This window comes from Scatophagus argus, chromosome 13, assembly GCF_020382885.2.
Source record: "Scatophagus argus isolate fScaArg1 chromosome 13, fScaArg1.pri, whole genome shotgun sequence".
Lineage (NCBI taxonomy): Eukaryota > Metazoa > Chordata > Actinopteri > Scatophagidae > Scatophagus > Scatophagus argus.
In genome coordinates this window covers 16,341,957-16,364,795 of record NC_058505.1, presented here as the reverse complement: position 1 = coordinate 16,364,795, position 22,839 = coordinate 16,341,957, and the positions used below count along the sequence as shown (strand labels likewise).

Below are 22,839 nucleotides of genomic sequence, written 5' to 3'. Positions count from 1 at the left end.
GTATAGCCAGAGCCACTGTTTAACCACCATATAGCCTCTGCATGATCATTAATTACCAGTCAGCAGAGCTGAAGCTCAGTGTTATTTTTTATTATTTACTATATTTTTCATTCCTGTCTCAAAAACACTGACATTATATTTTGGTATCACTTCTCTGACTTCAGGAGACTCTTTTCCTCATTCGCTTCTTACTTCTTCTTCTTCTTACTACTTCTAATTGGCCTGAGCTCTTCTTTTCATGCTGTATTTGTCTGCATGTGTGAGGGTGAATTATGTATTTGACACATCTTTTGGAGTCATGTCTTTTATGTCTTATGATTTATGTCCTCACTGTCCTGTAAATATCAAGTGCCCAATAACGATAAATATAAATTGAATCACCTTTAAATCATGCAAAAATGCCCACTAAAATGGCAATTGTACAGTTATTCCAAAGCAAAACAAAACACAAAAATCCAAAACATCAAAGTATGCAATTAGACACACTCTGATTTCAGTTTGGGGAAATATTTTGCCAATGGTATATTATGTGAGACCTTGTATAATATGTATGCAGTTGGCTGTGGCTGGTCTGCTCAAGGCAAGCCAGGAGGTGCTAAGGCATCAGGGGACAGCAGCCATGTGACCATGGTTTCAGGGATTGGTTTAGTGCAGATGTGACATCAGCAAACCTCCCACTCCCTCCCTCCTCCTCTCTCTCCCAGTCACTCTCTGCCTGTCTCTCTCTCTCTCTGTGTACCGCTCAGCTTTTTTTTCTTCTGTGCCTTCTTTCCTCAGCACCCCCCCTCCTCCTCCTCCTCCTCTCAGAGATGGCGTGTGTCGGTGCTGCTCAGGCGTCCAAGGCCTAACGTGTACACAGAGAAGACCCCCATCCCCCGATTTCCTGCATATTCCTCGGGTGTCTCTTCTCACTGTGTCCTCCACCGCTGCGGCTATCTCCCAGCTCTCCCCCCGGCCCATTTCGCTGTGTGGGTGTCTGGGAGTTGAGTCCTTGGGGGTGGAGGGAATCAACATCGTGCTTCGCTGGGGAGCTGTGCAGAATTAGCTATGCCCTGCCCAGGCATCCTTTGACCTGCTGGATTTCTCCATTTCTGTCCATCTGCGCACCAGGGGACAACATAGGATGAGAATCTGCAGTCATGATGCAAGGTAAATGATCTGTGCACCCCTTCTCCTTCTTTATTTTCCATGTTTTCCCCCTGTGTCCTCCTCCTGTCCTCTTGTGTCCTGCTGGGCCATTAAAGCTATTGAATCTGGTGATGAGCTGAACTGAGCTGAATGCATGACCAGGTTGACAATGTGGCTATTGTGTGTGTGTGTGTGTGTGTGTGTGTGTGTGAGAGAGAGAGAGAGAGAGAGAGAGTTTGTCTCAGATTCACATGTATGTGAGATGAAAGCAAAGGTGTGTGATGTGGATCTGGAAAGGAAGAGCTGATGCACACAGCTGTGTAGTTCCATACCTGCAGAGTCCATCCTGTTGTTTGTGTGTGTTAACACATGTGGCTGTGCATGTCCCTGTTAACACGTATAGCTAGTAGTTAGCTGTACACTCCTCAGTCTGTGTCATAGAAAAGGCGTGTTTGAGGAGAGATCTGAGCAGACCAGAAAGCTAAACTCAAACCTCTGCTGTCAGGGTTAGGGTTAGGTGTTATACCTGCCAATGGGAAGAGTAGTGCTTAAACCATGAAGTGATGTAAAGGATACTGTACCAAAGTTAACAATGGTGGTAAAGTAAATAATAAACCATGATGAAGGAGCTAAATCATGAATCTGACCCTGCATGGCAGATGCTGGGCCTTTCATCCGTTAATGCCAACATAGTAATGAAAGGTGGCTATTATTAGCAAAAGGCCTGCAGTCAGCCTGCCGTGATATTGTACTTAGTTCATGAGCTACACAACACAGATGTCACATGCTTATCATAGCCTTTGTTAGCTACACGTGCATTGCTAATTACACAGTTTAGACTGTGAGGTGCAATCAGTGACACTGAATACATGTTATGTGGACTCAAACATGGCTCTTTTAACAGCCTTCTTGTTGATGCAGCATGTAGCTTTCTCATCTCTACAACAAAATGAATAAATGCAGTATGGATTATAATCTTGGACTACTTTCACTATCTGGCTCAGTGTGAAATGAGCCTTTTAGCATTTGATACAAATATGTCTCTTATATATATATATATATATATATATATATATATGACCTCTTTCTGAAGTTTATACTCGCCTGTCCACTGTGGCCTGACATTGACTCCAAAATCTATAATGGTGGTTTTTGCATGTTTCAGGACAGTGGCTACAAATCATACAATTTCAGTTAGAAAGTGAGAATCTACACATCACAGAAAGAGGTGTAAATACAGTATAATATGAATTTACTTGGGAGCTAAACAATGTTGAAGTTCTTCCACAGTTTCAAACTGTCAAAATAAAAATTGAATAACGGTCAGGACAATAATACAGAAAATAAAATACTGTACTTACAGGTAGCACAGAGGCACCTCATGTCCTGCTGTGCCTTAAAATGTGTAGTTTACGTGTGACTGGATTGCATGCAAAGTCTAATAGCACTGAGCAGATCTGTCCAGGACAACGTTCAGAACAGTTGGTCCGAAGCACCTCTATATCACTGGTAACTGAGGCATGGTGCTGTTAAACAGCCCGCATCGTGGAGATATGCAGAACTGACTGACAAGCAGCATGGAAAACAGAAACTATGTCGATTTGCCTTCTCCCTGGTTTGTTCAGATTTTTATCGGAAGCTCCATCATCAGAGATTTTAGAGTCACCTGCCGAAAAGAGTGACCTTGGTCAGCTGTGTTTTCGGAAAACTAAACCCAAAGGACAAACAGTCAAAACAATGTACTTGAATAGTTTGACAGAAAACTTCTTAAGTCAAGGCTCACACACAACATTGGTTTGTGAGCATTCAGTCACACCTGGTGGCCTTCATCTGCAGATGTAGTGTGCCCTGTGGCAAAGGCCATCTGCTACATTAATGAAGGACACAAGATGTAGCTGAAAGAAATCTAGTCGTTGGGCCTTGAGTTAAGAAGTTTTTCTCGAAGTAGGAAAGCTGAACACTTATTATATATATATATATATATATATATATATATTATATACATATTTGCATTAAAGGTACATGCAAGGCTATTGAGAAACAAACGTGGTTTGGAGTCTGTGTGCAGGCGTAACTTTTTATGAAGTTACTTGGATTTTAAAAGTTGTTTCATTACCAGATCTCATGTGTCAGACATTTGAGACCTACAGAATTATTTGAAAATTCCCTAAAAAAATGTTTGTCCTTGTATTAGTCAAGTTGGATATCATACTCCAGTGAACTGGATTTAGACAAATGTGTGCCTAGAAATTTGGGTTGGTCTAAATTTTTTTTTTTACATTTGTGTCAGGCACTAAAAATCATATTTTGAAAGTTGGATGATGATGCCATAGTAAAGAACAAAGGTGCATCACGTTATGCTACACTGAAAATGGCCAACATTAATGTAAAGTATATGTCATTTGCAGTTAGCAGGGTGAAACATTTGGAATCACCACTATGGTACTAACAAAAGGTTGAACAGAGATGAGTCCAAACATCTTGACTATATTTACAGCTAATATCATTAATTATAATCATCCCTCTCTTTAATGAGTGTCGAAGGGCTCTCCTCAGGCAAACTTTTTAAATGGGTTACAAAAGCAGCAGTCCTCCACTGATGCACAACGTGAGCTAAAAATCTGACCGCACTGCTGGCGCTCCCATTATATTGTTCAGCAGATTCATTTCATATTAATGTCAGAATCAGTTCTTTATTGTCACTCCTTATCTCACAAGGCGCAGGTTAAGACCAAACAGAAGACTGAAGCTCATGAAGAGCCACGATGCAGGGATAATCTGTGCTACTGAGCAGCCCATTTAGCTACAAATACATCACAGGCCCTGACGTGTCCTTCAGTACCCAGAGAGTTTTCTCCAGGGTGAATGGCACTGAGCACCAGTGCAGCGCCTTCACATTTGTGGTATTCACTGGTCTTATTATCAGGATGAACATCACCAAATCAGTGACTCAGTGCTTATTTTGAAGTCAGTGCGATTTTCAGGAGAACGATTTCAAAATGAAATACTGAAAATTTAATCTTGGCATAAAACAAATAAGCCATCAACAATGCAAACATCACTTTAGGACAGACAACATGTTTCTGTTTAAAATACAGCCTTCACATTGTAAAAAGACTTGCTGTACAAGGAACACAAACTTGGCTGAAGACCACAGAATGTTAGTCCACCCAGCTGTCCATCACGTGTGTCCCCGTCGCTCTTGTATGGATGTGAGAAACAAACCTGTCTGTAAACCTGTCAGTTATCTGTTTTGAGGGGGAAAAAAACACAACCAGTGCAGGAAAAAAAAAACCCAGTTCAGTTTGGGTATAAGAGTGTTTGCGCTGTGGTTATCTAGTCAGGCATCAGAATCAGAATTCCTTTATTTATCCCCGAGGGGAAATTCTTTTTTTCCAAAAGTAACAGAAAGTAGAAAGAGTAGCTTAATATAATAAAACAGTATAAATATAAATATTACTATTATATTATTATTATATATATATATAATATATATAATTATATATAAATATTATAAAAACAGTGGAAAACGGTAATGAAAGTCGAGAGCGTCTGTAACAGGCTGCACACGTATCAACACATGTGCACTGAGTCTGTAATTATGAGTCTGTTTTCAATGATCGAAATCAAATACTAATCATATTCTGTTGCTAACTAAGCTAGAGGCAAGGTTGGATGGATGGAAATGTCTGAAAGGTCCAGACTGAAATAAGTGTTCCCAACAGTGTTCGGAAAGATTGCTGTGAACTTGTCTCCATGATTCCCAGAAGATGACTCTACTGACTCAAGGTTTTAATCCAGGAGATATCTCTCAGCTCAGTTATGCTTTTTGTTTAGTGCTAATTAGCAAATGTTAGCTTGCTACCATGCTAAACCAATGGTTCTCACACCTTTTCTGGCTAGCCTTCCTTCAGAAGCTGAAGAAAGTTCACACTCCTGACTCCACATTTTTTAGGACCATCTAGCAAAAATAGAGAAACCAACAAAAACAGATGTGAGTTGAATTTTAGTGAAATAAAGGTCGGCACAAAAGCATCAGCAGGCTTTTCTTCTCACTCTTCTTTTTTTTCCCGAAGTCATATTCATTCAACTTTCAGATATTCTTTCCCAGTGATTATCAGAAGTTTTTATGGCATGTGTTTTTTTTTCATTAAAATCATCAAATTCATTATACCACATAGTTTTTCCGTCGTTTGTCAGTTTGACTTGTGCTGTTATTAGGCGACCCTGCCAACAGAAATGAAAACACAGGTGAAGCAATACACTAAACTTCCACTTAGTTTGCTTATTCAGAAACCTTTAGCCATTGCACACAATGAATTGGATGTCTTTGTTAATTTTCCCAGTCTTCCTAATCTGAGCGCTGCACGATGCCAACCGTCAGTGCTGCAGGGGTTTTGGCATCCAGTTTGGCAGACACGCTGCTGTAGTAGATCTTTCCCCACCCTCTCTTGAATCTCGCTGATGAAATGGATTGATCAGCCGTTGCACATGTTTTCTTTCAGTCTTATAAAGTCAGGGAGGGGACACTTAAGGGGATTGCATCTGTGCTGTTTCATTTTCTGTGGAGGCTTTCTCCAGATGGCAGGATGTTTGTGTCCTGAATCGATACATAATTTGTATCAGCTTATTGGGGTTACTATATTTCCTGTGCGTCCGCAACAACAGGTTCATCCTCAGCCTGTTACTCTTCTGTGTTTGTTGCTTTTAAGTGCATTTTAATGACATGACAGTTCACTTTATATTAGGCTCTGAAACTTGAAATTAATTCTTCATGATGTTGTTCTTGCGCTCACTCACTCCCTCTCTCTGCATTAGGACTGAAAAATCGAACAAGGAAAGTCCTGGGCTTACGAAAGAAAGACAAGGATGCAGAAACAACGTGAGTTAACTCAGGCTCACACATGTTTTACAACCAGCTTGACAGTGTGAATGTATCGGGCTGCACATCAAACCTGAATACACTTATGGCACTGACTGAACTGTGTCTATAGTGCTGAGTCAAAAGCTGTTGCCACTGCATGGTCAGATATTTAATCTTTTTTGACCAATTCTCTGATGAGATAATTCCTGATTTAAGTTATAGTTTTGCTGCTTTTAGATTGTTTTATAGAATTTTGTACTTTCACTATTAGTTTTTTGTAATTTTTGAACTTTCGGAAAATGAAAGAAAAGAGGACTGGACCAAACCTGGACAGTATTGAATAATTTCAGAGGATCTGTTTGAAGATTGTGACTCACATTGTAACTTTTTATGCCTCTCGTCTTACTTCAAACAGGACTTCACCTGACAAAGAAGGAGGTGGAAGCGGAAAGAAAGGAAGCGTATGTTCATTTTAGACTTTCACTTTTAAACTTGTGTGGCTGCTGTGCCTTTAAAGAATAATTTGTGTTTGTCACAACTTGGGTCCTATTTTTTGTAGTTTTGGCAATCATGCCTTCTTTGTTATGATCACTTACTACTTGCCACAGGACCCACTAAGATCTGCAAACATATCGACATCATTACCATCCAAACCAGACAAATTGACAGGTTGTAAAACAGCCAACAGTTTATGTTAGGTAATAAACAAACGTGAGCCCACCTAAATTGTTGATAATTAGAAATGGTAATAATGTCTCACTGCACAGAACTATTCTATATATACAAAAGCCTTGGATCACCTGACCATAACACCAACAGGAACATCACATTCTAAATACACAGACAGCTTTGCAGCTGTAACAGCTTCCACTCCTCTGGGAAGGCTTTTCACAAGATTTTGAAGTGTTTCTGTGGGAATTTTTGCCCATTCATGCGGTAGAGCATTTGTGAGGTCAGATGTTGGACCAAAAGGCCTGGTTCACAATCTCTGTTCCAATTCATCCCAAAGGTGTTGGATGGGGTTGAGGTCAGGACTCTGTGTGGACCAGTCAAGTTCTTCCACACCAAACTCATCCAACATGTCTTTATGGACTTTGCTTTGTGCACTGGGACACAGTCATGCTGGAATAGAAAAGGACCTTCACCAAACTGTTGCCACAAAGTTGGAAGCATAGCATTGTTCACAATGTCTTGGTATGCTGAAGCATTAAGATTTTCCTTCAAGATCTTCCTTCTTGAAAGTCAGGAGCGGAGCCCAGTCCCTGAATATCAGCCCCATAAAGCGGTGTGTCTGGATACTTACTCTGGGCAGTCATCTGACCACTCAACAGTTTTGCCACAGTTCACTTGAGTGAGCAACATTATTTTTACTGACAGGAATAATGATAAAACCTAGAAAATCAAAACCCAAATTGTGGTCAATGGGAAAATTAAGGGAATTCTGACATTTGTCGTTTAGTTATACAAATTAACGATGGCCACTCACATTTTACAACTGACTTTATGATGTTGTTGTTGCATTATTCTGCCTTCTCTCCATTTTGTTGCTAGAAAAAGGCCAATGGAGCACCGAATGGTTTCTATGGGGAGATTGACTGGGACAGATATGTAAGTGGGTGCTTGTTTTATCTGTACTCCTTCTTTTTAATGTGTCTGGCAAAGCATCAGCTTTGCAGCTTTGGAGTGCGATGCTTGTACTGTGCTGTGGCAATCAGTGTCATGTAATGCTAGGTTTAAAATTACTGAGTAAATGCTGTGAATAGTGCTGCATATTCTGTGAGTCAGCAGGAGCTTCAGCCAGGAAGCTGACCGTCTCAGGCAAGCCATCTGTGAAATCTGATCCACAGTTATATGCAGAACTGTTTGCAGGGAAGTTTAGCAGCGCCTCTGTTACAGCATGTGATGGACTGGAAATGGCTGTCACCTTTCTCCTCTCTCTTTTCCAGGCATCTCCTGACGTGGATGAAGAGGGCTTCAGCCTCCGGCCCGGTGACGAGGTGGATGATATCCTCTTGGAGTGAAGAGCAGAAGTAGCAGCAGTGGTAGTCTTGGGTCTTTTCCCCTACAAAACCATTGACCTATTTGGCTGTGTGACTCATTGGATGAGTGCTCCTCATCATTAAATAGGCCAAATCAATAGTCCCTCCCTCTCTTGCCACATCACATGTATACATCCTTGCTGTGACAAAAAAGGAACAGCAGGGATGACTGGAAGAGTCACATTACTTTCAGACTAGCTTTCCAGTTGTCACTGAGCCACCATTCTCATTAAAAACTGACCCCTAGTTCACTTGTATTTTAGGTTCCTGCTCCTGCAGGTGTCAGCAGCTGTATGGTTGAAATAAGTTCATAGAGAGCTGGTACTTTCCCTAATCAGGATGATTTAGTTGAGACAAAGCAGAAGTGTCAGTTACAGCAGGTGTAATATTGTTGGCCTAACTGGGACACAGCAGACAGAGACACATAGTGGAAGTGGAAGAAATACTCAGATCTTAAGTCAGGCATTCAAAATTTCAGCTAAGTACAAAAGTATTAGAATCAAAATATACCAAATTACCAAGAGCAAAAGTATGTGGAGTGGTTCATTTCATAAAGATGTAGATTTTATTATTGATTATAATTATTGTGGCTGGTAAAGCTGGATCTAATCCCAGCTACATTCTGTACTTTATCCACTACTTTTCATATGTTGCGAATCTCCCAGGGGATCATTAAGTTTTATTTTATTCTATCACCAGATTAGTAGCAGAAAAAGATAATACTACCTCAAACCTTGTCTCAGGTACAGTACTGTAGACAATGTGACTTTTCACTGCTGGCTGCAGTGGTGTTCTGTGTGTGCACAGTGTGTATTCGAGACAAAATGTACTTCTATTTAATGCTGTAAATATTCTCCATCTTTCACACTGTGTACTCATTCTCCGTACTTTGTCCTTGACGGACATTCACCAACTTCCAAAGGAAAGCAGTTTTTATCCTCCAGTGACTCCGAGGACGATGAGGAGAGCAAGAAAAAGTTCAAAATTAAGATCAAGCCACTGGTGTCGGACAGCGCCAAGTGTGTCCCTCCATCTATGGACGAGCTAAAAGCCTCAGTGGGAGGCCTGGCGCTTTCTCCATCTTTGGTGAGCACTGCGGATCAGCACTCTTGTACGAATCATACACAGACACATGCTGCTGTTTTTATGTTTTTTTAATTACTGTTGAACTCTCTTTCCATCTTACATCCTTTCTGTGTATGTCTTTGTCGTTTATCGTCTCGTAGAGGAGAAGTCCGGTAAGCCCGTCAGTCATTTTCACATCTGTATCACCTCTGACAGGGATTGCATGGCATGAGTTCACTTAGAAATGTTCATCGCTTCCTGTGATTGTTCACTTATAAATTGTCCTTATGGTTTCACCCGTTTTTGTTTTTGTTTTTTTTTCCCCCTGCATGCAGTTGCTGTCTCACCCTCAGTGTTTGCTGACTTTTTTTGTTCTGTTTAGCTACAGCTTTACTTGAACCTGTCTGGCAAAGCATCTGTGTTACTTAATGCACAGTAAATGTAACACACTCGCAAAGCTGCAAAACTGTACATTTTGGTCGCAGCGGAGTTTACAGTGACCTGTGACATTCAGCGTGCGGCTCTGTTTGTGTTAGTTGTATTCTGGTATTGTCCTCATAATCTGAAAGGTGTTATGGCTCATGTTGCATTATTAAGGCTTTGCGGTGCAAGTAAAGAGGTGCAGTGTGTGCAGTTTTTAGTTTGTGTCCATTTGACTGATTTGTCACTCACTCTCTGACCCAGGTCTGTTCTCTCTTCCTTTTTGCTGGTCTCAGAGACGCAGCCCGGTGAGTTTCTTACACCATCTGCTGGCTGTTTCAAAGCCGGCAGTCTGAAACTCAGCTTTCTAATCTCTGCTGCTTGACCCTATTTTTTTTTAAAAAGTGCAGTGCAGAAAGTTTACTCTGCTGTTTTATTCTCAAAATGAAGAATGACTCAATTGTGATTTAGTATTACGTTTCTAAATGTTAATTTTCTTATGAGAATATGAGGACCAGAGTTTTCATCAGCATTTCATATCAGCTTGTTTGGATGAATATTTTCATGGTGTGGCTGAAGTGAATTTTACTTATATCTGTAATAATTTATTGTATTACATCTTCAATTTTTTTTACATTTATTCGTACTGCTGCGTTACTTGCTTTAAGAATAAACATTTTAAAATTGAATAGAACAATGAAATGTTTTGTTTGTGTTGTTGAAGTTCACAATAGTTTGTCTATAATCTCAATTTAATTTTTTAATTTTGCCTTTTCCAGGGACAGATGAAAAGGAATTTGTCCTGTAAGTGCAAATATTATTATATAATATATATACAAATATTCAGAAATAGTTTTTTCACATCAGTCCTCTTTTCCTGGTCTGAGGCACAGACGTAGTTTGGTTTAAATGCTAACATGCTTGTGGAAAAGCTAACCTGCTGATGCTTAGCATGTATAATGTTTGCATTGTCTATTTTAGTTTAGTGTATTAGCATGCTAAAATTCACCAATTAGCACTAAATTCAAAGTACAACTGGGGCTGATGGGAATGTCATTAGTTTTGCATGTTTTGGTCAAATTTGGTCAAGAATAAAAGTATTGGATTGTTTGATGAAACATAAATGGATCACCAAAGAAAATCACAGGTCACCCTGAGAGGGACCTCAATATGTATATAAAACTTGTGGACATTACTGTCCCAAGAGTCACAGCACTAGGAAGGCTGAAAATCCATGTTTTGTGATGAGAATTTGCTCAAACAGAAGTGTAACAGACAAACAGTTGAGTTTTTGTTGTTTCCCACAGGTGAAGAGATCGCGAGACCCAGACGCTCCACCCCCACACCGAGTCCTGCCCCTGAGACACCAAGGTCTGTCATTCTTTTTCACAGTACTGACCACTGACCTACCTGAATCTCCATCTCTGTGTTACTGGTAGTGCGACAGGTGCGCCTTGAATGACAGGAGAGCTGGAAGTTAAAAAACGGGAAGTTGTTACTGATTGTTGTGTGTCTCCTCTTGCAGTGACAGGCTATCACAGAATGTTCCTACCTTTTTTGGGCTGCCTTCAGAGACCAAATATGCCAGATATGATGGTCCGTCCCACATCAATAGTACATCATATGAATTGATACTAAGCATGCCATGCATGGGGTGCAGTTCACAGAGGTGACAATTATTGTTTCTTTGTCAATCACAGTGGTCCGTACTGACATGTGGGGAGAGTCAAGGCCACGCTCAGAATCACATCTAGGCAGAAATTTCCCAACAGGAGGTGAGCTGCAATGAATCGACCTCACTTTGTCTTTGTTGTAGGAGTAGCATCAGTATATACAATATTTGAAATGCTGTAATCTGTAGTGCTGAACTGGCCTCAGCTGTCATCTTTGTTGCAGCTCCTCCTCCGCTTCCTCCAAAAAATATTCCATCAAGAAGTCATTACGGCTATCCTTTGGACTCTGCGGGTAAATTTAGCAATGAAAGCAACTGTATATCAGTCACACGGTTAAATCCCATGGCAGCCTCCGTCTAAATGCATCCTCAAATTGTTTGCAGTTGATCTACCCAATGGAAGGGCAGCTCGCAGCTCGGCCCCCATCTACCTGAATGTCCTGTCCCCCGCCTCTTACCGAGGCTCCCCCGCCCCTGACCTGGACGACGTGTTCGGACCCATGGACAGCCCCCGTACCAGTGAAGACACCGTGTCTCCCAGATGGGTTACTTTCATTGAGGACAGACCCCCTCCACCTGATGAACCTGCTCCCCCTCCTCCACCGGACTCTCCTCCCCCAGACACGCCCTCATCCACCCCCTCCACCCCCTGCCTCTCTCCAGGACCGCCGCCAAACGAGCCCCCACCTTCTCCTCCACCATTTTCTCCCAGCTCTCCTCCTCCTTTCTCGCCGCCAGACTCACCCCCTTCCATCGTGCTTGGACATCCTCCTCCGGATGAACCAGCACCTCCCCTGCCTCCTGATTTCTCCCCGTGTAATACGCCTCCTCTATGCCTTGACGATGATGCAGTGGATGAGGAGGTGCTTCGGTTTGCAGAATACTCTTCGTCTCCTGCACCCATTAGCCCCGTGCCCCCTCTGCCAGCAGAGCGGAGGTCTCCTCGAGCAGGAGTCATATCTCCCCTGGTCCTGGGGGGCATTGGGGGAAAGAGGACTCCAGAGGGAGCATACCTGAGAGATGATATCCCAGATTTTGTGGGTTCACCTAGAGAGCTGACGCCTAGCTTCAGGGGCACGCCGCCTCCTCTCCCTCCCACCACCTACAGGTCTATTATGTCATCCCCAGGGCCCTACTCTGGCAGCAGTGAGTACTCAGTCTCTTTCACTTCATACAAGGTATGATCAGAGCAGTGCATTTAAACTCTGAAGTGAGAAAGACGCTGTCATCAGTGCCACCAAAAAATGGAACAGAGAGGCCCTCTTGCCTCTTTGTTTAGTGTTGAATGTTATCTAAATTAGCTACAGAGTGCTCTCATTAGGTTTTCAGTATTTTTATTTTTAAAATACTTGTAATACTTGTAAATATTTGTAATGTAAACAGTGGTTGTACATGGCCATGATTTTGTACCTGCCAAAAGTATGGCCCATTTTCACTAAGACAGTTGTCTTAAGACACTGAACAGTAACTAATCTATCCAATATATTTCTTTACAGAGAAGAAGTGGAAATGCTTTAACTGTGTGTCATATTTAACTAAACATGTCTGTATCATCCTAAATGGGTTTTCTACTGGTATCTAGTGATTGTGAGGCCTCTGTATTCATGATCCTCAGCAATATTTCCCTGATGTACCTACTTCTCCCTCCATTAACTTTACAGTAGGGGAAGATTCTTTATCTAATAATACACAAGACATGATGGCTCTAACAGATAAGATGTGAAATATGTTAAAATATCACAGCTCTTCAGGCAGACAAACAGAACTTTGCTGAGCTGATAAAAATCTTTTCTCTGGAAAACTCTGTGAAGGTACACTTTGTAGACAAAGTATAGGAGTACCTGAAATGTTGGTAATCACAAATGGTTATAATTCCTCACTGCACACAACTACACTATATAGACAAAAGTATTGGTGCACCTGACCATTACACCAACAGAGACTTTCTAAATACATGGACAGCTTTGCCACTATAACAGCTTCCACACTACTGGCAAGGCTTTCCATGAGATTTTGTGTTTCTGTGGGAATTTTTGTCCATTCATGCAGTAGAGCATTTGTGAGTTCAGCCACTGATGTTGGACTGGAAGGCATGGCTCACATTCTCTGTTCCAGTTCATCCCAAAGGTGTTTGATGGGGTTGAGGTCAGGACATGTCTTTATGGACTTTGCTTTGTGCACTGGGGCACAGTCATACTGGAATAGAAAAGTTCCTTCTCCAAACTGTTGCCACAAAGTTGGAATCATAGAATTGTCTTGGTATGTTGAAGCATGACTGGAAGTAAGGGGCTGAGCCCAGTCCCTGAACAGCGGCCCCATAAAGCGGTGTGTCTGGATACTTTTGTCTATATAGTGTAAGCGAGTTAGAGTATCGGAGCTGATGTTGAATGAAAGTCCTTCTCACTGTGATCTGAAAACAGTGCTAACCACAGATACTGGTATGTGCCACAGGCCCCTCATCTCCAGCTCGTCCTGCCACGCCTCAGTCTCGAGGCAGTCCAATCCCTCCACCCCCTCCTCCTCGACCATCCTCCCGACCGAAGCTGCCCCCGGGGAAACCAATCACAGACCTGGTACATGTGAAGCGTCCTTTCATGTCTCTGACTGTTCACCATAACTTTATGATTTGATATGTAACTAAAACAGATTACTAATTTTGCATGTTCTTTTGTCATTTTCATTATTGTGTTGATTCCTTTGTGTCTCCAGTCTCGACCCTTCAGTCCGCCGGTTTCAGGCAGCCCCCCACCTTTTGCCCCACTGGCCCGTGCAGAGAGCTCTTCTTCCATCTCCTCCATTACCTTGCAGAGTGCAGCATCTACTCCAACCTTAGGAAAGGACCTTAACATGTCTACTGCAGGTACACTACCAGCAAGTCATCTTGTTCCTCTGATTTCTCTTTAACCTCACATCTCAGTGTCTGTGTTGTTGCTCATCATCGTGTCCTTGCCTCACAGTCTTGTCCGTCTCCATAATTCTCTCGTCCTCATGTCTCTTCTCACTCAGAAGCCTCACAGCCTCTGGTATGGTTTGACCATGGCAGGTTTTATTTAGCTTTTGAAGGTGAGTCAAACCAGAGTGCCACTGTGGTCCCGCTAGTGCATGGACTGAAAGCACCTACCTTCCTTTCACCTGCAGTCTTGTCCAGGCTGAGCCAGAACATCGCTGTCCATCCGATCCCATGTGCTGCTCCCTCTCTTAGAATATCCAGATGGATTTCTATGTTTTAATTTTATCTTTTTTACTTTGGCTTGTTTAGACATCCCTGTCCTCTGTGCAAGGTCATTTGCTGAACATTTGAGCATATAGGTGACAAATCCAAGAGAACAGATAATAGTCTAATAATAGATTTTAAAGGTGGATTTTGGCTTGTTTTTAACAGGATGCTCCAGAGGACCCAGTCCACTAACCATGGGACCCCAGGACACTTTGCCAGTGGCAGCTGCCTTCACAGAAACCATCAATGCCTACTTCAAAGGCGCAGACCCCAGCAAGTAGGCCTACATTTCACTGTTTTGTACAATTCAAAGACCAGCATGCATTTTAATCAACTAATAAAATTAATATATTTCTGGCAGATGTAAACTGAAGTTGTACTTGGGTTTGGACACTAAAGGGACTGTACTTTTGGAGTGTACTTTTTTGTTCAGCAAGATCTCTCCTCCAAATCTGTCCCAGATGTGTTGTGAAGATCACAGGGGAGATGGTGCTGTCCTTCCCTGCAGGGATAACCAGGCATTTTTCCAGCCACCCAACTCAACCCGTCCTTACCTTTAGCATCAGCAACTATAACCGACTGGAGCAGGTCCTCCCCAATCCACAGCTGCTGTGCTGGTAAGAATAATGTTACAAACACACACAGTAGCAGCTCTGCCCTTTACATCCATGACAGAACTATCTAATGTAATGTATCTCGTTTCTGGTTCATGGAGTACCTTCCTGTTGAGATTGTCTGAACTGAATACGTACCTCTCATCCCTCAGTGATCCCACAACAGCCAATGTAGACACAAAGGAGTTCTCTGTGAATATGCCAAATTTGATGAGCCATCTGAAAAAAGTGGCTGAACAGAAGCCTCAGGCAACATACTACAATGTGGACATGATCAAATATCAGGTATCATATATCTGTTTGTCCTTATATTTACTCTGTGTCAATCTAACTAAAGTATGTGTCCATGTAACTCACTGTAATTGTGTTTCTGTGTGACTCAGGTGTCAGCTGCCGGGATCCAGTCCACTCCTCTGAACCTGGCAGTGAGCTGGCGAGGTGATGCCACCAACACAGACCTTAGAATAGACTACAAATACAACACAGAGGCCATGGCTGTTCCTGTGCCACTACACGACATCCACTTCCTGGTGCCTGTAGATGGAGGCACGGCCAAACTCCAGGCTATGATCCCGCCTGCCACCTGGTAAGGACTCTTCGCTTTCAGGGCCAGCTTTCGGGGCTCAGGCAGAGGAGCCAAGCTAGCACCAGTTCCTACCTTTAGATGCTATGTTTTAAGTTTGAAATTAAAGCAAGAATTGCATTATCTCATATTGGTTTACCACTTCTCCATTTGTAGGAGCCAAATATATACAGTGAAAATTGTGTATAGCTGCTGGCTCAGTGCCCAGGCTTTCCCAATAAAAAAATAATAAATAACATACGCATTTTTATATTGTCTTTGGGCTTCAGTGTGAGCATTTGATGGAGTTTTTCTGTAGATATAGACCTAGCCCAAATTTGCTTCATATGGCTTCCTGTCAAACAGTAACATGTCTACTGTAACATAGAATTGTTTTCTCATAAAGGAATCCAGAGCAGCAGACAATACAGTGGAAAATCCCCAGCCTCTCTCATAGATCTGAAAATGGAGGTAAACATTTTACATAATCTAACGAGTCTCATTATATTCTTCTCGTGTCACTGGACCTCACTGACATGTCAGAGTGCCACTTTTTGTCTTGATGTACTGCAATGTACTGCAACTGAAACAAGTATAAAAAAAAAACCCCTTCAAACTATCAACACTGTATCTGTCCCACAGGAGTAGGGGCTCTTCTGGGCCGGTTCCAGATGATAGAAGGTCCCTGTAGACCCTCGCAGCTGGCAGTCCAGTTCACCAGTGAGGGGAGCACCCTGTCAGGCTGCGACATCCAGCTGGTTGGGACTGGCTACCGGCTATCGCTGATCAAGAAGAGATTTGCTGCAGGTCAGTTGAGTATCATAAGTGTTCATTTTTCAAGTTACTCTTTGGTATAGTCACAGCAATGCTCACATGCGCTCAAGGCTGAACGTCTCCGCTCTCTGACTTGTTTCGTTTTGCTTCACAGGGAAATATTTGGCGGATAATTAGTGGACCTGTTTATGAACGGAAACCAAACGAATCAATGGCTTTTTGACTGTGAAGACTATGGACCCATCAAAAGTTCAGTGCATTTGAAACTTTATCTTTAGCAACCATTAGAAATAATGGTCGACATTTGACAGAATAACGGACCATAACACACACACATACACACAGAAGATATTTGACTTCACCACATCATATTGAGTAGACTGACTGCTGCTAAGTTTATGCAAGTAAATACAAATCATTAGTTTTGTGCACTTGAAACACGTATGGGCTTATATGGAGTAAAACATAGGAAAACCCTGATTCTTTGTTCCTGTTAATATAGTTGGGGATTGATACAGTGATCCAGCCTTATTCATTGCCATTTCTTTTGCCTAACTGGTTGTAATTGTAAATGCACTGTTAAAGATAATGTGAATAAGTTATATAACATTAAAACAATCTTAAACAAGGTGGGTAAGAATGGAAAATGCAAAAACGTGTAGCATAGGGTTGCTTTGCGGTTAATTTCCAGTAAGCTATAGGTTATGTGGTAATTTCTGATTTACACTGCCACCTCAAATCAGATGTTTTTTCCCCACCATGTGTGACTTATCTTTATCGCTGTTTTAGCAGAATTTATGTTTCTGTGTAGACAACATTTGAAACATCACAGCCCATTTTATCAGCCTTGTGATTAAAGTTGATTGGTCAGCTTACAGTTCAAAGCGACCCACAGCCCTGGAATAACATCAGCACTCTTAATCTGAAGGTGCTTTTTATATGGAATTGTATTTGTGCCTCAGTCCCTTGACATGATGGGGAGTAAAAATTTTTGGTTGCAAGCACAAAAATTATTTTTAGTAGGTGAGTTATCATCATGCAAATAATGCTCTAATTTGAGCTGAAAGAAATCTATTTTAATCTCACTAAATGTGTTGGTTTGCAATTGTCTTTCATTTACTCGTTTTCCTTATCTCAAATTTAAATACAAGTTTTTAATTTAAGTGTAAAGTGGAATATGTCAATGAATAATCAATGTTTTTATATTAACAGTGGATCACATCATCCATTTTGCTGATATAAATCCAGAGTTTTCTCTTAGGAGTTGGTAGAGTCTTATGTTGTATTCACAACTGGTTTCTGAGGTGTCCAAGAGGCCAAACAAATTGCAGACATAAGTTCAGTTTCTTTAAAGCTAAAATTGGTCTCCCTGCATCTTAACATTAGAACAATAGCTGTTTGTTTTTGACCTGTTTCCCAGCATTAAGTTTCAGCTTTGGCTCTTTTAAGGGAAAAAGGTTTTGGCACCCCTGCTTTAAAGGGACCACATAATGCCTTGGCTTATCTGACAGTTATCAAGTGAGCCACCAAGCTTAGTTTGCTACTGCATTACTGGCAAACGCTCTACCAAGATGGCTACTGCAAAGTAATCAGGTACAGATTCACTTTCAAACAGAATTTCATATTTCATGTTTTCATGTTTCAGGTTTCATGATAATTGTATAATGTATTTATACTGTACAGATCACCTTGTACCCACTTGCCATTGTAGTACCTCATACCAGTTACCAGAGAGGGTTATTGTGTTCATATGGATAATGATATGTAATTATAATAAATAATTAGATTGTTTTTTAAGTGCTAATAATTTCTCTACAAAATCTAATTTATGTGCTTGCAAAAAACCCAAAACAAAACAAAAAAAAAATAAAAAAATAAAATGTTCTGTGCTCCAAATGTCCCATCCTGCAATCAGGACTGAAGCACATATATGTAATGCTATATTTTGTACACATGCAGCCTTTACTTTGATGGCACGTTAACATTGACGGGTCACGTGTACAGAGAGTTGAAACTGTCAGAAAATCAGTTACAGCAGAAAAAAAGTTGTTTGTGGTGGTGTGTGCATGGTCAACTTTTGTGACGACGAGGTGAAGGTGATACTTGTATGACTAACAAAAGCTGCCACTTCAGTTAGTCTGTTCTGTTACAGAAGTTATGTTTGAAAAGGCCTTAAGATGTAAGACGCATACAGAGGCGGATGTGAGTGCCATACAGTGGGGAAAAGGAACTTAATGTTTCAGGAGACATGTAGAGGGGACCTGGGTGCAGGAGATGCATTTAACGCTGCTTAAAAACTTGGCCAATTCCTTTGACCACGCTCTTTGATAGAGGTCTTCGGACATCACAGAGTAATGAAGAGAAATGTTTATCAGGAAGACAGCACTAATCCCTGTGTCCTGTTTTATTTTCTTCATTTTCCACCATGTTGAATAAATGTTTTAGCATTTTCTAATAGCAATATTTAAAAAAAACTTAAGTGTAAAAAGTGTACATAAAAAGCTATGTTTTAAATATTTCTCTGGGCATATGGACGTGTGTGTCTGTGATTGTCTCTCGGGTTATTGATGTCAGCACTCATAATGCATTAGGTTCTGTGTAAGGACACCACCACTCTTCGTCTATTGTTTTACATGTGGGTTTCTTGTGAAAAAAAAAAAGTTTACTGTTGATGAATAACTCCAAACGGTGCCGCATGAAATCTGCATTTGTCCATCACCAGTCTAATCAATGCAATACCACTTTATCCATTTTAATAAGGTCATGATCGTGTGTTGTTGTATAATTGTACTATGACAGGAAACTTTCTGCCTTCACTTACACCTCCAATCTCTGTTTTGCTGTCGTTGCACCTTCAGAACCCCATTGTCTATTAATGCGGCATGTATTCGTATTTCATGCATCTGATAGGTGTTTGACATTCTCCTGTGTTTGACTTGCACACAAAACATTAACTTAACTTACATTAATAAAAATATCCATGGCTTCATGTCACATTTTATAGGTTGTTTTATTGTGTTGACTCACAGATTGAGCTTGGGTGTAATATAAATTTGAGTTTTTAGAAAAAGAAAAAAGAAAGTGTTTTTTTTTTCAGTTAGTTAAGAACAACAGTTCAGAGTTTCTGCTGATAATGCTTGTGTTTTTCTTTGCCTTATTTTTGATCCCCCAGTATTGGGTGAGTTTCTCCAAGTTCTTTTTTTGTTTTTTTTTTATAACTTTTTGGCTGTACTCCTTACACTCCATTAGACACAGAATATGCAAATATTTCATGTAAATTTCCCATCCAAAGATTTTCAAAGTAAATATATGAACAAATAAATATAATGTAACATCTGTTTTACATGGTAATAAAGAAGAGGAACTATGAAACATGTATCTCCCTCTCATTTGTTCAAAGATGCAAAGGTATGCTTTGCAGATACTAGTCAGATTTTAAAATGACACATGTTCCTGTCAAGGTAATGAATAACACCGTGATGTGCACTGTTTAAGAATAGTCATTACTGATAATAAAACCATTAACATAAGCAGAAAGCAAAAATAACCCAGTTACGGGCGACGAATAAGTGCAATGAGTGCAAATAACCCCCACAAAATACCCAAAGGTCCAGTCCAAGATCAAACACAGAAAACTCCTGTCCAAACAGTCCAAAAAACAAACCAGGATCTTGCACAATTTCACAATCTCAATTTTGACAGAAGACATAAACCTTCAACCTCCAGCCTTCCGATTTGCTTGGACAGCACCGTCTCTGTTCTGTTACGCAGGTTATGTAGCGCGTCTTCGACTGTGCTCAGCAGGAAGCTCTCGTGCATGGAAACGCCTCCCACTGACGGCTCATAGTTGCCATGACAACAGCAAACTCTACTGGGTTGCCTCGAATTGCGCGGTCCAAGAGGTTCTGAAAACGGTAAAAATTACGGTAACTTGACCCCAGTAATGTTTCTTTGTGATCCATTTGACACGACATAATCTGGCACATAACAAAATGATCCAAGATCAGCCAAAAATAATCGGGGATTTACAAATGAGCCAGCTTCAAACTGCTGACTTTGCTATGTGTTAACCAACCTAGAGAAGCTAGCTTTACAGTGTTTATTTAACAATAGTTTTGACTTTGCCCTCTCCGTGTTGATGTATTTTCATTTCAAAACTTTCCTTGTGAGTTCGACAATAGGCTATGTTTTCTGTTACACAATTTCCTCAATTATTGAAGTAACCCACTGTACTACCACTATAGTACTACCGTGCTATACTAACTGTATATGTTTAACTAACACTAGATACTGAGGTAATTAAGATAACTTCAATTTAGGATAGAATCCTGACAAGTTAAAGGTTGGGGAAGCTGTCATGTGTGACCTGCCCAAAGACAAATCTCAGAGAAGAGACAAGAGGACAGTCAAGACGTCCTCAGAGGGAAGCCATGGACTCAGGGGTGAAGAAACTACTGGCAGGACTAAGGAGTGAGTAGACTATCCAAACCTTGTATTTTTATTGAGAATCTCCTCACTGTGGGACTAATAAAGGCCCATCTTTATCATCTTTATTAACCATACCTGGGTGTTTTAAGCTTTTTGAATATCAGCTATAATATTATAACTGATATTCAAAAAGCATTCCCAGTACAGTATGATTGGTTGAGAAATTTTAGTTAGCTCATCTTAAATTATTTCTTGTGTTGCAATTAGTCAACCACAGTATGCACATATCATGGGCCTTTAACTGGCAGCTTCTTCAATCTGAACATGTCTTTCAGCTCTTTAAGCACTGCGTCCTGCTTAGATGAACTAGGGCACCAGGATGACAACGCTCGGATGGCCATAACAATGGAGAACACCTACCAGCTGGGTGAGATAATATTTACCTGTATGGCAAACATGCTCCAACACTGCACTGACTACAGGTGCACTTTAACAGCCTGGGGGTTGGAGAAGCGGCTTGTGATCGGAAGGTTGCTGGTTCAATTCCCCCACCGGACGGGCAGGAAAAATTTGAGTGTGGTGGAGTGATAATGTCCCCACCCCCATTAGCCGGCCGATGTGCCCTTGAGCAAGGCATTTAACCCCCAATATATGCTCCCCGGGCGCTTTATGCTGCCCACTGCTCCTGTGTGTTTCACTGCATGTTGCACGTGTGTGTGTTTCAATCAGTGATGGGTTAAATGCAGAGAAGTAATTTCCCAGCTGGGATTAATAAAGTAAATTAAATAAATAATAAAATAAAAAATAAACAGTTAAGTATGACAAGAATTTTGGTTCTTAAAGATGATTTGTTTAATTTCAGTACTTCAACCTCACAATTCAATTTTCAGGAGCAGGTTTAGCCTTAGAAATGATGTTGAATGAGATCAGGAACCTATCAAAACAGTGATAAATTTTAGTGATAAAATTTTAACTGATTTTAGCCCATCATAGCTTTTGATTGATATGCTTTGCTTTCCATGTTTAAATCCATACACCACAATATTTTTTAATTGAACCAATTGCAAAACAAGTAAAACTTATTTACCATAGTTTTGTTGTCTTTGTGTTTTGGACCACAGGACCTTACAGACGTTTCCCAGTTCCTGCTGTCACAGATATACTGAGGGATGTACTTACCAGTTACCTCCAAGAGGAGAAATATGAAGTAGAATGGTCTCAAAAAATGACAAAAACTATATGTGAGGTAAAAAAGAAAAATCTTAAAAGCCTACTTGTGCAGCACCTTCCGAATACCTTTTAATTTCTATTTTCAGTTTAATTCTTTTGATTTTCCCTCCCAGGTGATAAAAGCCCGTGTGAAGGACCTCATGATTCCACGATATAAGATTGTAGTCCTGGTCCACATTGGTCAGCTCACTGGGCAGGGCATGCAAATCAGCAGCCGCTGTCTGTGGGATGCATCTAATGACACCTTCGCCTCTTACTCCTTCAAGAACAGCTCTCTGTTTGGTGTGGCAACTGTATATGCTGTTTACTTTGAGTGAATCACATAGGCATTTGAATGGACTCTGGTAAGAACACAAGACTCATTTTAGTCATGCATTTCTCACAGGAACAGATAGACAGAGTTCTTTATGTTGTACATTTTCTAATGTATAAATTGATGAAACGTTTGTAGCCAAAGTTCATGGTGGTTTTTATTTTTGCTAGCATGTAAAATGAAATTACATTATCTTAATAAAGTTGTGAAGTCATTAAACTGAATAAATGACAAATTGATGATGACCACTTTGGGATGTTCCCTTCTAGCAGAGCATGGAGAGGTCGCTCCTTCGACAGCCTAGTTCACAGCACATTGATATTAGTGCCTGGTTTTGGTCTCGCCAGTGTCGGTGCATCGCTGGCACAATCGTCTCACCTGCCAAGAGATATCAGCCTTTGTTAACCAGAAGTAAAAGCTATTACTTCTGTAACTTGCTTCAGAGTTGTGAAATTATTCCAAAAGACGAATTCACATGGTTCTGTACTTACCATCTTGCAAAGTCACCTCTTC

General features: G+C 40.9%; 2 protein-coding genes across 6 annotated transcripts; both read left to right on the top strand.

The window, feature by feature from the left end:
- The first annotated feature begins 800 nt into the window (after window positions 1-800).
- sgip1b (SH3GL interacting endocytic adaptor 1b) lies at window positions 801-19,727 on the top strand. Its single transcript, XM_046409375.1, has 23 exons — window positions 801-1,149; window positions 5,947-6,010; window positions 6,408-6,453; window positions 7,544-7,600; window positions 7,939-7,996; window positions 8,942-9,117; window positions 9,258-9,269; window positions 9,813-9,824; window positions 10,296-10,320; window positions 10,824-10,887; window positions 11,042-11,112; window positions 11,217-11,291; window positions 11,413-11,481; window positions 11,573-12,334; window positions 13,640-13,761; window positions 13,898-14,048; window positions 14,571-14,682; window positions 14,867-15,022; window positions 15,172-15,304; window positions 15,403-15,605; window positions 15,988-16,052; window positions 16,224-16,388; window positions 16,510-19,727. Exons 1-23 carry the CDS (start codon window positions 1,140-1,142, stop codon window positions 16,530-16,532), a joined length of 2,631 nt encoding a protein of 876 aa, XP_046265331.1. The 5' UTR covers window positions 801-1,139; the 3' UTR covers window positions 16,533-19,727.
- Window positions 19,728-20,166: 439 nt separating this feature from the next.
- dynlt5 (dynein light chain Tctex-type family member 5) lies at window positions 20,167-22,570 on the top strand. Of its 5 annotated transcripts, none has more exons than XM_046409648.1 (5): window positions 20,167-20,269; window positions 20,675-20,825; window positions 21,119-21,210; window positions 21,905-22,029; window positions 22,100-22,570. In XM_046409648.1, exons 2-5 carry the CDS (start codon window positions 20,713-20,715, stop codon window positions 22,328-22,330), a joined length of 561 nt encoding a protein of 186 aa, XP_046265604.1. In that variant the 5' UTR covers window positions 20,167-20,269; window positions 20,675-20,712; the 3' UTR covers window positions 22,331-22,570. The 5 variants fall into 5 exon arrangements, with proteins under 5 accessions (XP_046265604.1, XP_046265607.1, XP_046265603.1 ...); XM_046409651.1 differs by having other exon boundaries at window positions 20,178-20,281; window positions 22,127-22,570; XM_046409647.1 differs by having other exon boundaries at window positions 20,178-20,281.
- Window positions 22,571-22,839: the final 269 nt, after the last annotated feature.